Source organism: Diadema setosum, chromosome 10 (assembly GCF_964275005.1).
Source record: "Diadema setosum chromosome 10, eeDiaSeto1, whole genome shotgun sequence".
Taxonomy (NCBI): domain Eukaryota; kingdom Metazoa; phylum Echinodermata; class Echinoidea; order Diadematoida; family Diadematidae; genus Diadema; species Diadema setosum.
In genome coordinates this window covers 22,760,964-22,781,069 of record NC_092694.1, presented here as the reverse complement: position 1 = coordinate 22,781,069, position 20,106 = coordinate 22,760,964, and the positions used below count along the sequence as shown (strand labels likewise).

At 38.7% G+C, this 20,106-nt stretch overlaps 1 protein-coding gene across 1 annotated transcript in view; it reads left to right on the top strand.

The window, feature by feature from the left end:
• The first annotated feature begins 565 nt into the window (after positions 1–565).
• The window catches only part of LOC140233619 (uncharacterized), a 28,836-nt gene continuing 9,295 nt past the window's right edge, over positions 566–20,106 (top strand). The window contains exons 1-5 of the mRNA XM_072313719.1: positions 566–1,224; positions 11,771–11,876; positions 16,362–16,682; positions 18,581–18,674; positions 19,621–19,731. Of these exons, the coding sequence (XP_072169820.1) occupies positions 566–1,224; positions 11,771–11,876; positions 16,362–16,682; positions 18,581–18,674; positions 19,621–19,731 (1,291 nt within the window). The remainder of the gene's footprint in view (positions 1,225–11,770; positions 11,877–16,361; positions 16,683–18,580; positions 18,675–19,620; positions 19,732–20,106) is intronic.

Genomic DNA, 20,106 nt, shown 5'->3' with positions numbered 1-20,106 from the left:
CAAGCGACTCGACGGAGACTATCCTTCTCAACATCTAAGCACTCATAGAGCTTTTTTGCTTTCACTTTCACAAACTCTACGAGTTTGCAACTTCTCTATGTTCAATTACCCAGTCCTGTGATAAGAAATCTCCTGATGTACCAGTTCCGCTTATAAAGTACTCGATCTTGATGTGTATGTGTGTCTTGCCAATATGGAGGATTGAACGAAACCTTAACTGACAACGCAAGGAACTGGAACTTCCGGATTGTTGCACGAAATATTCCACTTCGGACAGATTTTCAAGTAAAATTATTTTGTATTTTCATCAGCCTTTCCTTGAAGTCGGATTCTCACGCTATTTGCAATGTGTCAGAGGAGAATCCATGAACGCTCAGCTAGATTACAACCGGAATTAGAAAAACCTGCAGTGTACTAGTCAATAAGACAGCTTATACATATGTGACTTCTCTCTTGCGCGTAAGCCTAGAGTACCTGAAATATCAATCAAGAGTCTATCCCTGTGTAGTTCGTTGCTGATAGTTGGTTATTATCGCTGACGGGCTGGTCGACGGCCAGGAAGTGGATGCCGATGGCGGATGAGGGGCGCATCGGACTACTGGACAACGAGGAGACTTCGTCGTCGAAGGGCTTGCAATGGAACCACGAAGTGATATCGATGTCGGATCTTCTCAAGAGATTCGAACTTCCGATACTGGTGAAAGTCGTTGACGGCACTTACAGCATGTCCTACTCGACCTTCTCGAGAGGCGAAATCATAATGCTCGACAGCCTTATCCCCATCGACCTCGTTGAGGCCGCAGTCATCGAAGGCAAGCACAGAAATGCCGTCAAGCAAAACGAACACTCAGACCGGGCGCTGGTGTCGACATCATTTTCGTCCACGTTGGCGATTCCCAAGTCGCTGACAACGATGTCTTTCGAAGTCGTCGACGGGGTGAGTCGAAACAGTAAGGACTACAGAACACAAGCAAAACCCCCAGGACGTCGGCAAGAGGTGATGGGGCGGTTTTCATTCTTGCCGTCGCCAATTCTGCCAGGAACGTCTGGGAGACGGAAAACACGATTCAACAGCGTCAAGTCTCTCGCCAAACATCACCCGAAGCTGGTAAAGATTGTAAAACTCTCAGGTCCAATCACAAAGCAGTCACAGCTGAAAGTGGGGCAAAAGATTCACGTCCTTGGAGTGTCTGACACGCACTTTTTTCAGGATAGGCATCTAAGGTAGGTTTATATTTCATGCAGAAACGGTGTCTGTACGCTCTTGTCTTGATTAACACTATGTGGAATTATAGTAGACAGTCACTGGCAAGTGTAATGTTGGATCTGGGCTCTGTTGCATAAAAAAAAGATAATAATAATAATAATAATAATGATAATAACAATGATGAAAAAAATCATCATCATCATCATCGTCGTCGTCATCATCATCATCATCATCAAAAATACAAAGTCGGGTATCAGCCAGTCAGAATTCAGTATTCAGATACTTATGTTTGATATTCTAACTTATGTTTGATAGGGCCGTGATGTACAATCGACCTGGGCCCTGTTTCACAAAGCTGTTCGTAAAGTTACGAACAACTTTTTTGAAGCGACTGGTGATCAGTTCTGATGTGCTATACTTATCAGAATTTCAATAATTCAGCACTTACAAGAGCTGATCACCAGTCGCTCGTAACTTTATGAACAGCTTTGTGAAACAGGGCCCAGGTCCCATGAATTCAGGCAAGGGATATGGCCTACTGATGACGAAGTGTGTAAATCATGTCTTCACATCTCGTTAACAGGTTACTTTGTTTATTTTGAAGACGTAGAAGGGGAAACAATTCGAGATTTGATATAATTTTTTGTGGTAATCTATAGCTTCCACTACCCCACACCAACGTGAAACTGGTACAGGTTTATGGATATTATGATATAAATAATAATAATACATAATAGGCCCTACATAAATGTACACCTAAAGAGTGAGTATAGGTCTCGACAATGTACAGTAACAATGTAGCTCCTTCATTATACTTAGGGCAAGGTAGAGTGAAACCCAGGTAAATAAGTGATTTGAGTGAACGCAGCAACATTAGTAAAGCACAAGAAAATCGGACAATCACTTCAAAAGCTTTGGATTTTTAAATGTTGTATCCAATTTTGAAGGTATACTGAATCAGAATCCGGACGGTATGATGCAACTCTTGCAACTTTGAGAATTGTGAGATATTCAAGATGGCCGCCAACATGGCCACCAAGAATCTAAAATATCTCAAAACCCTCAATGATGCAAAAGTTCCAGCAACAAGATTTTTGATTCAGCACCCTAGAAATATGGTAAAACCATCAATTTATTTTCTGTTTACTACACCATTTAAAAATCCTGATTTACTCATATTGGAATTTCACCTTTTTTTTTGGCGGCCATCTTGAATATCTCAAAACCCTCAAGGATGGGGATAATGTAAATAGGGTAAAACCACCCAAAACATTGATCAGCAGATGGTAAAAGGAGGTTCAGCCCCTGGCACTAAGATTAACTTTGGTCTCAATTCCTTCCATACAATGCATGTGCATCTGTCCTCTACTCACACAGTAAATGCATATACAGATACAAGTAGGCTTACTGAATGCCCTTTTCTAGGGTTAGTACAGAAAACGGTATGTAAATTCCTTGACGAAAGTAATGTCAATTAATCACCAAGTAGTTCTCAAATGCTTTAATTGTATACGCCTGCCTGACCTGCCCCGGAAGGAAAAGCAAACAAACAAACAAAAAACAGGTATGTCATTTATGTACATGACATTGTGTGCAACACTGTACTACTGTATCGTGGTGCATTCCATTCATCGAGTTGTGCTAGTGTACCCCAAGTAGGCCTACTTAATTATTATCCATGAACTGAGCAATCGCTCACACGGCTCGTCTTTGTATGGATCTGCCGGTTAGAGAAGCTATGAGGCATATTATTAACCCTCTGCGAGACCACCTTATTCCTTGTGCCCATCACACTGTATGCAAAGTAGGTATCGATGGTATTGACAGGGGTACCAAAGCCGTTATATCGAAAGCATCGGGTGAAACTGGCGACGAAATTTCAGTTTCTGTGCAAATTATCATTTGCTTAACAATGCAGTCTGTCATACAGCTTTCCCAATTGTCGGTCTGTCATTGTGTCTGTCAAATGTGTGGAAGACTGTGACGTCTTTCGTATTGATTCGTCATGTGATGCTGCAGTTTTTGGTACCCCGGGGTAAATAGAAATCCGCCATTTTGTTGAATTATAAATTTATTTGTTTATTTTTTAAGCGCTGTACCGTGGATAACCAAAAAAAAAAGAAAAAAGGATGAAGTTATTTCTGGTTCTCTATGGAAGAAGACTTCGTTGCAGTTATCAGCTCAGTCGTGAAGCAGCATCAGAACACCAGCGCTCTTCACACACACTACACCATTGATCTCAGTACCACGTACCACGTACCAGAGAGCTGCACAGCACTATGAACTATACCAGTCCACAGAAGAAGTTAAAGGGATAGTACAGTCTCGATCGGGATGGGGCTAGAGGTTTCAAACGTTTTTTGATCATGATTTTTTTTTTCAGATTATGAGAAACCTCATATGAAATATGCAAGGAACATGTAATTCTAAGAGGAATTCAAGTTTTATTTGATGAAAATTGTTTTTGAAGTGACCGAGATATCTAAAAGCAAAACCATCCTAACGTTTTATTAGGATCGTGGTTTTTTTTTTTAAATATGCCAGTCATTTCAAACAATGATTTACATCAAATAAACTTTGAATTCATCTTAGAATCGTTTGCTCTTTCCAACATTTTGTAGAGTCATTTTGAGTATCTTGCACACGTTAAAGGCTGAATCCCGGTACCTCAACCAATGCTATACCACGAGTTCCCGGACTGAAGTCATGTCATTCTGAATAACTGCTCAAAATGGTTATAACATGATTGTTCTGAAAAGTTATTTAAAAGTATCATTACTATGAATTATTGTCATTACGATCAAAAACGTCATATTAAAGGACAAGTTCACCTTCATAGACATGTGGGTTGAGTGAATGCAGCAATATTAGTAAAACACATCAGTGAGAGTTTGAGCAAAATCGGACAATCCGTTAAAAAGTTATGAATTTTTGAAGTTTCTGCTCAGTCACGGCTGGATGAAAAGACTACTATAGCTTGTGATGTCACATGAGCACAACGATATAAAGAAAGAATAAAGAAAATTCAACATATTTCCAATTTTCTCGCATAACAAAAGAACCCTCGACTTCTCTCTTTCAGAAGGCAGGGGGAATAATATTACCCTTAACATACGTCAGTTGCAAGTCGAAGAAATGTGCACTTTATTCAAAAAGTAAAGTTTTGTGAAATTTTCTTTTTATTTTCCTGATATAGTTGTACGCATGTGACACCATACACTGTAGTAGTCTTCTCTTCTAGCAGTGACTGCGCGGATACTTAAAATATTCGTAACTTTTGAACGGATTGTCCAATTTTCCTCAAACTTTCAGTGATGTGTTCTACTAATATTGCTGCATTCTTTCAATCCTTATGTATATGAAGGTGGACTTGTCCTTTAACGGCTACGGCTGAACTGGCATTGTGACCTTTATTGAAGACTGCTAATCTTTGACCTCCATTACGACAGTGTGTAGGTATACATCTTACGAACACGAGATAGCACCATACAACGCGGTAACCCGGGGTACCGCGTGGTGCATCATGTGTAATAGAATAGGCCCTACATGGAGATATGGATACATGGAGATATGTACTTGTTGTGGTTTTTTTTTTTCTCCTAGGGTTCGGTTGTGTATATGTGTGTTTATTTATTTATTATTTATTTATTATTTATTTATTAAGTCTTCTTAAAAGCAGGGTAGTCCCATTCAGTGCCACAAAGGCCTACTTAACAAGGGACCCCTGGGTTGATATACATTACATTACATGTGCAGGCAATAAAAAAATAGAACAAAACGAACATAAATATGGTACATCTGAAGAACAATCGGTTCGTAAGAGCATAAAACACATAAGAAAGAACATAAAACACCTAACGAAAAACAAAACGAGCGGAGAAATTAGATATCTGAATAATTCATAGCTAGTGCAAAGTTGTTGTTGTTGTTTTAAAGAACGAAAGGAGAGAGAGAGAAAATGGGGCCCTAGTGCAAAGGGTTCATCTCAAAAAGTTAATGAGAGATTGATGTTGAAGTAAACGATTCTTAAATGAGGAGGCTGTTTGAATAAATATGGGTAACACATTAAATGATTTGCTTGCAGCATAATATGTGTGTAGCACAGGCTGATTTGTATCTCTCTTTACTCAGAATTGCTCGCTGTCTCTTCAGAATGATAGTTACAGTAATGCCTACTTATACACTGCAAAAAGTCCGGTGTTAAATAGTGAACACCGAGCTGGTGTTAAATTTTCGGTGCTCATTTATGGTGTTAAATTAACACCTCCGGGTGTCATTTCCAAATTTGAAACTGTTTTTTGAAGAGTTTCTTAGTAACTGCACTTCTTGTTGATTTTTAATTTAAACAAGACGATCAAGAATTTTACATTAAAATACTAGATTTTTGAAAAAATGTGAAAATAAATTTACACCAAAGTAACACCAGCTGGTGTGGTCTCTTATTGAAGCTGGACGGGTGTTAAACCATTGATATTAACACCAACAAATATCAAATCAACACCATGTGGTGTCATTTTTTTATCAACACCAGTAGAGTGTTAAAATAACACCAGGTACAGTGTCAAATTAACACCACGAAGTGTCAGGTGAACACTTTTCAACACCATCACGGTGCATTTTTAACACCTGTGGGTGTGGTCCTTTATTGAAGTTTGATCGGTGTTAGATTTAACACCCGTGGTGTTAAATCTAACACCGATGTTTTTACAGTGTACATCTAATGTATTGCGTTAAAATACTCAACACATGCATTTTGCCCATCTTCTGCGAAACGAAAATCAAAATAATCGTCGAGGGGTAGCAATTTCCAATACCCTATCATATCAGAATATGAAATATGCCCAACTATCTCTAAAGGAAAAATGCAAATGATTATAATGATGTATATGTATATAGGTACGGTATGTATAGATAGATATATAGATATAGATGAATAGATATAGATAGATGAATAGATAGATAGATAGATAGATAGATAGATAGATAGATAGATAAATAGATAAATAGATAGATAGATAGATAGATAGATAGATAGTATATATTGCATGACAGAAAAAAACACAACTTGATTTTCAGAAAGCAGAGCATTATGTCAGCCGACTCAGTCGGTAATTAATAAGTAATTATGATATCTTAACAATACTGTCATTTTGCATGTAAAGTCAGTTTCTCATCTCTGGTCCGGATACATAACACAACTCTTCCATCAGTGAACTATGCACACGAGACATGTCATCTCACAACCTCATATGAAGGCGTGGTTATAAGGTCTCTCTCAAAGCACTGGTAAGACTCACTTTCGCTTTCAGCCCTCTATAACAGACTTCTCGCTATATGCAGCTCGCGTGTATTTCGCATGGGAATCAATAAGTGATTAACAATAACATTAATATGCATTTGAACGCCACCATTAAGACCGCGTACAGCAGAGAAGGCCATGACGATGAAATGTCTGTCTGTATACTTGATCAAAAAAGAAAAGTGTAGAAAGGGGATGATCTGTAATTGCATAAAGAAACTCTCTTTGCACATGGCACAAGTAAACCCATATGTTTGGGGAAAACTTGATGATCATTTGATTACTCGTAGTATCATTCACAGAGGAAAATGCATATTAACATTTCGTTTGCTTCATTCTTTCTGCAGTTTTTTTTTTCTCAAAAAGATATTCAAAAACAAAATCAACGATGATATAAAAAGCCGACTTTCTATTCACAGGGAAAAATGCAAATTAATATTTGCCTGTTTTATTTCTTTCTGCAGTTTTTTCTCGAAAAGATATTTAGAAACAAAATCAACGATGAAATAAAAAGCCGACTTTCTATTGTGTGCATGAACATAGTTATACAAAAAGCAATGATTATGTAAACATGGTTCTTAACAACATCGGATGAATTCTAGGATACTTTACATCTTTTCATCGGGACAAGTATCCCACAAAAACGTAACCAAAATGCATGAGAATGCGCTCATAAGCACAACTTCATAACGAGGATGTTACAAAGCTTTTTTGGTTTTGTTTTTGTTTTTGCTTTTGTTTTTTAATTCTATTACTCTGCTTGAATAAGATCGTATTCTTGATATGTTTTATTATAAACACCAAGTGAAAAAGAAAGAACCAGCCTGGGATTTGAACCCGCATTACCTACTGCTCACCGAACAGCTATACCACTGAGATGAAGCCAGTTGCTAATTATCTTACAATGGAAAGGGAAATTGTGACGCGGTGAACGAACAAAAGCCTCGCATAACATACTAGCACTATTAGTACCCGGATATTGCCTTAACGACTCGGAGAGACTGAATGAAGTTGCTATAGTCTGTGCACTAATCATAAATGAATCATAATGTGTTGATGCTTATAGTTGCTGGAAGTGGTATAATGTTTTGGACTCTTTCATTTATATCATAGTCTCAAGTACAAGTACTATGATTAGCCTTTGGTAGATACAACAGCACATGGCAGAGTACGTCGGAATTTATCGTCCTTATGTGCAACGGCGTAGCCAGGATTTCATCTTAGGGGGGGCGGTTAGTCTGCGAGGGAGCGAAGCGACCGAGCCCGAGCGAGCGGAGCGAGCGAGGGGGGGGGGGGGGAGGGTGTGGGAGGGGGGTGTCCCCCCTCCCACGGTAAGAACTTTTTTGCATTTGGATGTTGTAAATGGTGCAATTTGATGCATGTTTTTGCGCGTTTTATCGACGTGAAACAGTCCCACTTGTTTATATGGTAGCAGTTTATTTTGATGTAGATTATTATTGAACAATTTGCCTATAAAAGGGTATAATTTAGATACACTTCTTGTATTAATTCTTTTCACTGAATATCATGAACGCGACTGAACCCGAGCGAGCGGAGCGAGCGAGGGGGGAGGGGAGGGTGTGGGAGGGGGGTGTCCCCCCTCCCACGATAAGAACTTTTTGCATTTTGATGTTGCAAATGGTGCAATTTGATGCATGTTTTTGCGCGTTTTATCGACGTGAAACAGTCCCACTTGTTTAAGATAGCAGTATATTTTAGTGTAGATTATTATTGAACAATTTGCCTATAAAATGGTATAATTCAAATATTCTTTTCACTGAATATCATGAACGCGACTGAACCCGAGCGAGCGGAGGGAGCGAGGGGGTAGGGGAGGGTGTGGGAGGGGGGTTTCCCCCCTCCCACGGTGAGAACTTTTTACATTTTGATTTTGCAAATGGTGCAATTTGATGCATGTATTTGCGTGTTTTAACGACGTGAAACAGTCCCACTTGTTTAAGATTGCAGTATATTTTAGAGTAGATTATCATTGAACAATTTGCCTATAAAATGGTATAATTCCAATACACTTCTTGTATTAATTCTTTTCACTGAATATCATGAACGCGACTGAACCCGAGCGAGCGGAGCGAGCGAGGGGGTAGGGGAGGGTGTGGGAGGGGGGGTTTCCCCCTCCCACGGTGAGAACTTTTTACATTTTGATTTTGCAAATGGTGCAATTTGATGCATGTTTTAACGACGTGAAACAGTCCCACTTGTTTAAGATTGCAGTATATTTTATATCATGAACGCGACTGAACCCGAGCGAGCGGAGCGAGCGAGGGGGAGGGGAGGGTGTGGGAGGGGGGTGTCCCCCCTCCCACGATAAGAACTTTTTACATTTTGATTTTGCAAATGGTGCAATTTGATGCATGTTTTTGCGCGTTTTATTGACGTGAAACAGTCCCTCTCGTTTAAGGTAGCAGTATATTTTAGTGTAGATTATTATTGAACAATTTGCCTATAAAATGGTATAATTCAAATACACTTCTTGTATTAATTCTTTTCACTGAATATCATGAACGCGACTGAACCCGAGCGAGCGGAGCGAGCGGAGCGAGCGAGGGGGTAGGGGAGGGTGAGAGGGGAACCCCCCTCCCACGGTGAGAACTTTTTACATTTTGATTTTGCAAATGGTGCAATTTGATGCATGTATTTGCGTGTTTTAACGACGTGAAATAGTCCCACTTGTTTAAGATTGCAGTATATTTTAGTGTAGATTATTATTGAACAATTTGCCTATAAAATGGTATAATTCCAATACACTTCTTGTATTAATTCTTTTCACTGAATATCATGAACGCGACTGAACCTGAGCGAGCGGAGCGAGCGAGGGGGTAGGGGAGGGTGTGGGAGGGGGGTTTCCCCCCTCCCACGGTGAGAAGTTTTTACATTTTGGTTTTGCAAATGGTGCAATTTGATGCATGTTTTTGCGTGTTTTAACGATGTGAAACAGTCCCACTTGTTTTAGATTGCAGTATATTTTAGTGTAGATTATTATTGAACAATTTGCCTATAAAATGGTCTAATTCCAATACACTTCTTGTATTAATTCTTTTCACTGAATATCATGAACGCGACTGAACCCGAGCGAGCGGAGCCAACGAGGGGGGAGGGGAGGGTGTGGGAGGGGGGTGTCCCCCCTCCCACGGTAAGAACTTTTTGCATTTTGATTTTGCAAATGGTGCAATTTGATGCATGTTTTTGCGCGTTTTATCGACGTGAAACAGTCCCACTTGTTTAAGGTAGCAGTATATTTTAGTGTAGATTATTATTGAACAATTTGCCTATAAAATGGTATAATTTAGATACACTTCTTGTATTAATTCTTTTCACTGTATATCACGAACTCGACTGAACCCGAGCGAGCGGAGCGAGCGAGGGGGTAGGGGAGGGTGTGGGAGGGGGTGTCCCCCCTCCTACGGTGAGAACTTTTTGCATTTTGATGTTGCAAATGGTGCAATTTGATGCATGTTTTTGCGTGTTTTAACGAGTTGAAACAGTCCCACTTGTTTAAGGTTGCCGTATATTTTATTGTAGATTATTATTGAACAATTTGCCTATAAAACAGTATAATTCAAACACACTAGTCTTCTTGTATTAATTCTTACACTGAATATCATGAACGCTGTCTGTTCAGCAATCAAACAGAAAAAGCATGCACACGAGGGTGTAGATAGGGGCATATCCCCTCCCACACGAAGGTGATTTTGCGTTTTCAGACCTGAAATTCAGCGATCTGGTGCAAATTTTTGGTGCAACACTTTTTCATCGAAGTGTTAAAATCACGGAATTTAGCTCTTATTCCGAATGTGCACCATCTGTGCGTATGTATAAAGTCTAGTGAGGTAGAACTTAGGGGAAGGGGGATTCCCCCTCCCGCTCGCGGAGCTTTTGCGTTTTTAGAATTGAAATAAAGCGATCTTGGTATAGCCACAGTCTACTTCTTTGCATGGCGGGGGGGGGGGGGACAGGAAGAAGGCGTTGGCGAGTGTTATCTCCACTATTCCCTTCCGATGGAGCTTGTATCTTTTTAAGGCTGAAATTGAGATATCTCGTATACGCATAATAAGCATATTTGATGGAATCAACATTTGGGTAATAAAAAAAAAAATGATGGGGGGGGGGCTGAGGGAGGAAAGGGTCGATTAAAAGGGGAAATTCCCCTTATACATGAGGGAACCTTCAGTTTTCGGAATATTAGTGAAAAGTCTTGTGCACTCAGAATTATTCAGAATTTTTTTTAATCTAAAAAGTGTACTTAGCTAGGGAAAGCGGCAAAGAGGGGGAGGGTTTGGGAGGGGGTATCCCCCTCCCAAGCACGAGAGATTTTGCATATTTTGAATTGAAATTCAACGATCTGGTGCACACTTCGAGTGAAATATTCAAAAAAATATATCTTATTTGATGAAAGGTTGCAAAGGAGACCCGCTTCATGTGCATGCATACAGTATACACGCATTTTTTTTTCCGCCTCCCAACTCCTCGGTCCAAATCTTAGGGGGGGCGACCGCCCCCATCGCCCCCCCCCCCTGGCTACGCCAGTGCTTATGTGTGGGCGTTAGGTCGTTTCATTCTCTAAGGCATTCCACTCAAAATCTACCATGCTGTCACTATGCGACCATGACGATTAAAGTAATGGCATCACGAATTATACAGCATCCGTTTTAAAGTGATCCTAACATGATGTATGATTTTGTAGTTAAACAGATATGAGATGGTTTTCGAAAAAGTCTACATTCTTATCAGCCAATATTAGTATACACACTTGCGACACATTCCCAGCAGAATGAGCGTAGCCAGGTTTTCTCAATTTGCTGTCATTGTGTGACATGTGATATGGTGTATTGGCAAAGCTGGTGATGTTCGTGATTCCGAAGGTTAGTTAATAAGAAATGGGAATGAGGTTCGTTATACCGAAAACGAAAAGAATGTGTGCGCCAACGAACCTTATCTTGCTTTCGGATTTACATTGTACGACGCTTCGGAATAGCGATAGGTTTTGCTTGTTTGTTTGCTTGTTTGTTTTTGCTTTTGTTTTTGTTTGTCGGATTAACGAATCTTCGGAATAACAAAGCTAGATGATTCTATATGATATTAGTTCTTTGATTTTGCTAAAACTGTGTTAATTTATAATCATTTTTTTTTTCACAACGGCGTATTTTACTAAAAAGGTACATCCCTCTCTGGATAGCTTGACAGACCTACATTGATTACTCTTGTAGTCGTAACTCCTAAACTGCGCTTCACATTTCCACATCCAGGTGTCGAATTCGAGACGACGGAGAAACGCACGAGGCCATAAAACTCAATCTGAAGTGGAAAGGTGTCTTTGATTTGGTCCCCGACATTCAATCATGTTTCCTACACGTAAGTATTATAGATCGATCTCACATAATATGTCTTTAGGTATAAGAAGTAAAGGGGAATGAAACCCCAAAATAGATATGGATTTAATGAATGCAGCAATGTAGAGCACATCAGTGAAAGAATATCACGCAGACAATCCGTTCGAAAGTTATGCACATCTTCCAATTTTCAGTGCAGCCATCTGGATGAGAAAACTACTACAGTTTATGACGTCACGTATGGAAAATGATACAAAGAAAATGTAAAGAGAATTCCACAAATTATTTTTTTTTTCTTGGAGAAGTACACATTGTTTCTGACTTAATTGTGTTGGGCAATATCATTTCCCCTACTTTCTGAAAGCGGTGAGTCAAGTGTATTGTATGCCTGAGAGTATGTACCGTATATAACATTACAATTGAAAAAAAAAAATGAATTAAAGGACAAATCCACCTTCATATACATAAGGATTGAGGGAATGCAGCAATATTAGTAGAACACATCAGTGAAAATTTGAGGAAAATTCGACAATCCGTTCAAAAGTTATTAATAATATCTGCGCAGTTACTGCTGGAAGAGAAGACTACTACAGTGTATGATGTCACATGCGTACAACTATATAAGGAAAATAAAAAGAGAATTTCACAAAACTTTACTTTTTGAATAAAGTGCACATTTCTTCGACTTGCTACTGACGTATGTTAAGTGTAATATTATTCCCCCTGCCTTCTGAAAGAGAGAAGCCATCTTCCTCGTCAAGTTTAGCTTATGATGATGGTCCCCTGCATTTCATTTTTATCATTTCCTATTGCTTCCTTTCATATATGATATTCGTTCTTAAAAAAAAAAAGAAAATGTATGTAAGATCCAAACGTTACGAATATTAGCTGTGTAAATGACTATGTAAGTATTTTGTTGATGTGTTGACTTATATTGATTTTGAAATGCAGAAATAAAAACTGAACTGAACTGAACTGAACTGAACTGAACTGAACTGAAGAAGTCAAGTGTTCTTTTGTTATGCGAGAAAAATGGAAATATGTTGAATTTTCTTTATTCTTTCTTTATATTGTTGTACTCATTTGACATCACAAGCTAAAGTAGTATTTTCATCCAGCCGTAACTGAGCAGAAACTTCAAAAATTCATAACTTTTGAACGGATTGTCCGATTTTCCTCAAACTCTCACTGATGTGTTCTACTAATATTGCTGCATTCACTCAAACCACATGTCTATGTAGGTGAACTTGTCCTTTAAGCATGATTCACTCGTAATACATAATATATAGGGATGACTTCAGATGAAAAAAAATAACAAGAAAAGAGCAGTGTAGTAAACTGAAAGAAAAAAAAAAAGGTCTAAGGGACCTGCAATGATGAAATCACCTCATTGTATAAAGAGTTTGATTACAACGCTTGGATGGTAAATCACAGATGCTCAAGTGAGAAGCAAACTGAAACTAAATAATTTATCATTTTCAATTGTTTTTAACGTCTTTTTAAATTGTGAATTTCGAATACTGAGCGGTAGTGAATTCCAAATGACGGAACCTAGGTGGTTGATTTTAAGATGGATGCTTGTTTCCGTTTTCCAGTGATGGAATTTGGTTGACTTTCGGATCTTGTTACTATACGCATGTTTCCTTCCAAACAATAAGTGAGGTATGGGAAATACTTTCGGTAAAATACATGTGCACCAGAGAAGTAATTTGCAAGGCATTGAAGTCATGGACATTCGGTGTGGGAAAGCGGTAGAACAAGTGGGGTCATGCCACGAGACTGAAACCCACTAGTCATATACTAGTAGCTCATGAGTTCGACATTGACAAAAGGTCATGAGTCACACAGCCCACGAGTTCGACATTTACAATACGGATGTGGTATCGGTCTCGTGGGCCTTGTTTGTTTAGAGTCGAAGTCATGGGCTTTTTGACTCGTGGGCTGTATGCCTCGTGGGCTTTGTGACTCGTGGGCTTTATGACATGTATGACTCGTGGGTGTGCACCCGAACAATGGCGTTGCAGAGCAAAATAAAACGTGTTGATACAAACACGAAGTGTTTTCCTCTGGAGTCGCAGCACTCTTAGCAGTTTTATGGGGTGTGACAAGATCCATAACACATTAGAATGCATTAGATGGGGTGAATAATGAATGCACTACATAATCAATAAGAGAACGTGAGGTCGTGACAACAGAGCATTGCTCTATCAAAATGTTGTTGATATTAAGTTTGACATTATCATGACAAGATTTTCTATTTTGCTTATTTTTACAAACAGCAAACTTACTTTTCAAAATATTCAAACATAACTTAGTACGAGCAAGCCAGTACACTTTATCCAGATCAATATCGATCTCACTAACCAAAGTCTCAAATTTTTCATGAAAGGCAATTAATGCCGTTTCATCAGCGAATAGGACAAAGTTTACAAATTGTGAACAATTTACCACATCATTTTTGTATATCAAAAATAACAACATTTCAAAGCTTAAACCTTTCCATCAACCTGACGAAATGATTTTGGGATCGGATGAATGCCCTTGATACACAGAAAACCGCTACGCAAATAACTCGTAAACCAAATATGCCAAAAATGGGGTATATCTCTCATTGCATGATATTTTAGTTTCAACGATACATGTAGTTCATAAAGCCTTAATAAATCCATAAAAATGACGTTATTGTATATCTATAAGCATAGATATTATTCACCATTTGATCATACAAATTAACAGTGTTGCAACTTCAGTGGACATTTTTTTCCTACATGTAAATCTATACTTCTCAGTAGTAAGCAAACTATTCCTCGTCAAATAATTTTGCAGTCTATTATGAACAAATCTCTCGAGTATCTTGGAAAATAATACCAGTACAGAAATGGGTCTATAGTTCCTACAGTTAGGCATAGAATTCTTCTTGTGGCAGGAATATCCATCTCCCATTAAATCGCACATCGTGTACGCAGTCATCAATATTTTATAAAGGTACTATTTTATGGAATAATTTGAATATACTTTTCAGGATCAGTAAGACCGTAAGACAATTTAAAAGATTAAACAACATCCTTTTGCAATCAAGCTACAAGTTGATGAATAGTTAAATATGGAGTTTTCTTCTTTTCTTCTTTTCTTTCATATCTACACGTACATGTATCCGGTGGTTTTTTGGTTTTTTTTTTATTGATTTCAAGTTGTGAATCTTATCGCATTTTTTAATGTATTTATGTTTGTTTCAACTCAATTACAAATGATTATAAATGATTACACATATTTACATCATGATATTTCTTAAGGGATCATTTTCAATAAGACTACTTTGTGCTTCTCATGATTCCGCCACTATCATTATTTGACACCATGTATTTTTGTTTGTTTGTTTGTCTGTCGGTTTGTTTTTAATGCAATGTTTGTAAACCAATATGAAAGTGGAAATAAATGAAATGAAATGAAATGAATCACTTGCTAATTTCATTTTGGACGGATAATGCCTGTTGTAAAGATAGGTTACATTAGATGTAAGTCAAAGGTTTGCTGATAAAACGCATACATGTGACTCGGTTGAACAATATCTATAGACACGGTCATTATCATATTCAGGACTTTTACTCTGATTGATGCTCCTGATGACATCGACAACTTCACATTCAGAGATAGGATTAAAGAACATTGATTGATCGAGCATTTCCCGCTCGAAACTAGACAGTTCACATCCGACACAAGTGGTGATCGTAACAGTGAGCTACCAATAATAATAATGATGATGATGATAATGATGATAATAATAATCATCATCATCATCATCATCATCGTCGTCGTCGTCGTCGTTGTCATCATTCATTGTGTTTGCAATATCGAAAGAATCGTGTCTTTACCACTGTGAACAATACCATGTTTCACTGTATATCTACCAAGTAATTTATTCAGAAAATACCAGGTTTTTTAACGTTACCTTTAAACATTTTTGGTTAAATGAATGAATGGTTGGCTATATATCTCTCTCAATATTCTATAAACTGCGTCTTGTCGATATAGGACCAGGTTTTTTAATGTTACCTTCTTTGTGCATATTTTGCATTTTGCTGTTGTACACTGTATCTGACTAATAGGCCTACCTCGCTCGGGTGATCACCCAACTCTCCAGACGTTTTGTGCCGCGGACATTGTTTTCTTTGTCTTTTCTTTTTCCATTTTTTTTTTATTCTTCGACGTTTATATTTCCCCAATTCATAAATTTTCATTGCTTTCAATTGTAGATATCGAGTAAGAATTAATCTCACATCAGCATCTGGGAATCTACACCATACAAGCAATGCTTCTATGTAGATTCCTCATATTTCACATGTTAATCATCCATGCTTTTGTATTGTTATCTTTATGGTTTATTTTTTGTTGTTGTTGAAATGTGGAATATGGAACAATTAAAAACAAACAAAAAACAAACAAATGCATGGAATGGTTGGCTATAGATCTCTCTCAATATTGTAAAAACTACATCTTGTCGATATAGGACCTCCTCGGAATGTACTATCTCCCGGTCATAGTCCGCATCCGGGACACAAACCCGTCCAGCAAGTGGCTCAACACGAGCATCATGTCGAAAATTAAGCAGATTCGAACCCTGGACCTGCACATCCGCCTCGAGCGCGAGGTCACCACCTTCTTCGTGGTCGGCGTCGTGAAGGGCCAGGACGGCTCCGAGTCAATCATCGTCATGGCCGAGAACGTCGAAATATACTTCCTGGTGGCGAAGAGCTCGGAGAGGAAGTCGGAGCTGTACCAGAGAAAGATGTCTTCTCATGGCAGAGTGGAAAGAGAGCTCATTCCGCCAGTAAGATCAACAGACTTTCTTTCAGCATGGTAGTTGAGCAAGGAGGTCTTCAACCCCCTTGGTTTGAGCTAGAGTTCAGACGTTCATTGACCCGCCGTCTCCTATAGGCCATGTAGACAGTTTCTGCATATCAATCCATATGTACAATCATATATTTTTTCCCCTTCAGCCTATTGTAACGAAGCATTTCACCCACCTGTTTCCTCCCATTAAGTTCCTTAGGCAGGAATTTACTTAATCATGTTAATTGTTGCTATAGGTAGGGCAAGCCTCCGGCAAGCTTTGTGGTAACTTTTGTGAACATTTTCACTGTTTGTATGTATGTGACTGTCTTCGTCTTTTTGTCTGTCTTTGTCTCTGTCTCGGTCTTTTCCCCTATACCTCTCTTTTTATCCCATTTATTATATTTTGTGTGTTATTATCTTAATGGCACACTCGGCATAAGTTCTTTACCTCTAGAGATGCGCCCCCCAGCATGTTCAGATTGATTGCATTGTTATCTGTACTTATGTATATCAGTAATTGCTGGAAATAAATGTCGTTGAATAAGCGTTGAATTGAAATTGAACATTGAAATTGAAAGCATGCTTGTAGAATTTGAATGTATATTATCGGAACAGTCTACAGAACACTCAATTTCCTTTACAGGATGGCATAGTGTTGGTTAAGATTAGGATTTAGCTTTTAACTTTTTGCGAAATACTTAGAAACTACTTTATGAAATGTTAAAGAGCATACAATTCTCAGAGGAATTCAAAGTTTATTTGATGAAAATCGGTTTTGAAACGGCTGATATATCCAAAAACAAAGTAAAACAAAGTGATCCTTAATAAAAGGTGAGTCCCACCTTTTATTGGGATCGCTTTGTTTTGGATATCTCAGTCATTCCAAAACCAATTTTCATCATATAAACTTTGAATTCCTCTTATGCTCTTTCATATCTCATAAGTGGTTTCTCATTATCTTTGAAAAAAAAAATCATAAATAATTGGAAACCTGAGACCCCTTCTTAACCGAAACTGTACCATCCCTTTAAGCAATAGATGAAATTCAACTAAAGTATGATTTGCTTTAAGAGGGCTTTAAGGATGTTATGAATACCTGTGAGCAAACAACAGCGGGACCGATGGCTTCAAGTCATCTCCGAAGGACTATGCATCTTGCCAGCGGGACCGATCGCTGGGGGATCATGCCACGAGACCGACACCCACGAGTCATACAGCCCATGAGTTTGGCATTGAAAAAAAGGTCCATGAATCATACATCCCACGAGTCATACTGCCCATGAGTTTGAAATTTAAAAAAAAAAAATCCATGAGTCATACAGCCCACGAGTTCTACAGCCAGTGAGTTCGACACTAGGTAAAAGCAGCTCACAAGTTCGACATTGCAACACGGGGCTTAATGTGTTGGTCTCGTGGGCCTTGTTTGCTTTGTGTCGAACTAATGGGTTGCGTAACTCGTGGGCTGCAGCATATAACTCATGGGCAGTATGACTCATGGGCTACTAGTATATGACTCGCGGGCTGTATGATTCGTGGGTGTCGGTTTCGTGACGCGCATCCCAACCGGTGCTGCCTGAAGACTTGAACCGAGACCTCACGGTGGAGAATCCATGGTCTTACCCACTGCGTCACAATAGCTGAGATGATATCTGATGCCCAAATACTATGCGTATGCAGTTTCTCAAGAACAATCTAATAGATGTTTAATTATTTCATGATAATGTAAATAATAATCATATATAGACTATAATAATACGCCATGAAACCAGGTTCTGTCATGAATCAACCATCCTTGACCTTTGCTGTGATATCATTCAAAAATGAATTCAAACAAGTAAACAAATGTGATGGGACAATCATTTTTTCATCCTCGTATTCCCTTGTTTCAAACAGGAGACTTTCCTAAGCGAATGCGGAACACCCATCACAGCCAAAATACCTAAGTGGAAGCTTAGCACTGGAACAGCCGTTCTCAGAAAGAAAAAAGGTAGCAATAATTTTTGATGTTCCGAGGAAGCTTTTATAGCCCGTGTTTTTCCATGGATGTTTGCACAGTCTATTTGTGATTAATATATTTCTGATTAATCATGTAGACCAGAATTTAGAAGTACAAGGGAGCGCATATCAGAAGGTAACAACAAGGTGGTGGGCATGGAAGGTGGGAGGATTAATGGCGCGTTTAATTATATTAATATGTGTCAGTCAAGTATTCGATCTCGTTTCAAAATATCTACATTTTGTGAGCATGTAATATTACTATGTTTTTGATCAGTATCTTTCTCACAAGACGTCGTGAAAGAAAGGCGGAATTTGACATAATTAATCTGCCGGTGTATCAGCACATAATCATGTGAAGTACATAAAATACCCTAAAAAGCATGTTACAATCAACGTAAGCACGGTATTTTTTCTTGTGTTTTCCTTTAGAACATGCTCCAATAATATTTTGTCAGTTATAATTGCGGGAAAATGGTTCAACCTCTGTCTGTACAAACTTTGAAACATTAGAAGAAAACACATCATAAGATTAATCTCGTTGTAATGGAGGGGGGAGGGGTCGTGACATAGTGGATAAGTCTCTTGAATTTCAATAGCAGGTCTAGAGTTCGAATCCCGTCAAGTGCTGCCGTCCTTGATGTCTTTACCCGCTACTAGTATGTCCCTCATGACCCAGGTTACCTGGCAACGCTAGGGTAATAATAATGGCAGTCCCCTCTGGTAGAGCAGTGGCAACACTAAGAGGCTACCTTGGATAAAGAAAAGATATATATTGTTATTGTTATCATTATGAATCTACGTGGATTTGGACACAATTCGAAGACATCACTTTGCATAAACATACGCCTTCTTCCCTTTCACCATCATCATCTTTTTCCTTTACTGCTTATGCTACTATAAATCCCTAATTTGAACTGGTTCGTTTCAACTCACAGCGAGTCACAACCACGCAAACACGGCGTCTATGGCGGGCAGGACTGCTGTGCGGATTCTCTCACATTCTCATCTCGATTTCGACCGAGAATCACTCATTCCACCATCGACACGTAAGTTCGTTTTATTGTGCGTGTGCGTGCTTGTGTTCTTGGTCTATACCTGAAGACGAATAGTCCATGGGCCAAGAGGCGAAAAATTGGTTATTGGTACCATCTCAGGTGGCAATACCTTTTTGGTGTCATTTTGTTTGTTGGGCATATATATGCTTATCAAGCTATGATAGCATTTCCAAATGAGTAGCTTAGTCCCAATAAATGAATTTTTAACCAATTTGGTCTCGTTTTTATATCCCTATACTTCTCAATCGAGGCTAACCGCTATAGAAACAAGAGCTAGATCTTCTGTATGTCCATGGAGCTCATGGTATGTCCACAGGTGTTCTGTCGTAAACGCGGTGCGCTTAGTATTTATTCAAGGCGGCGAAG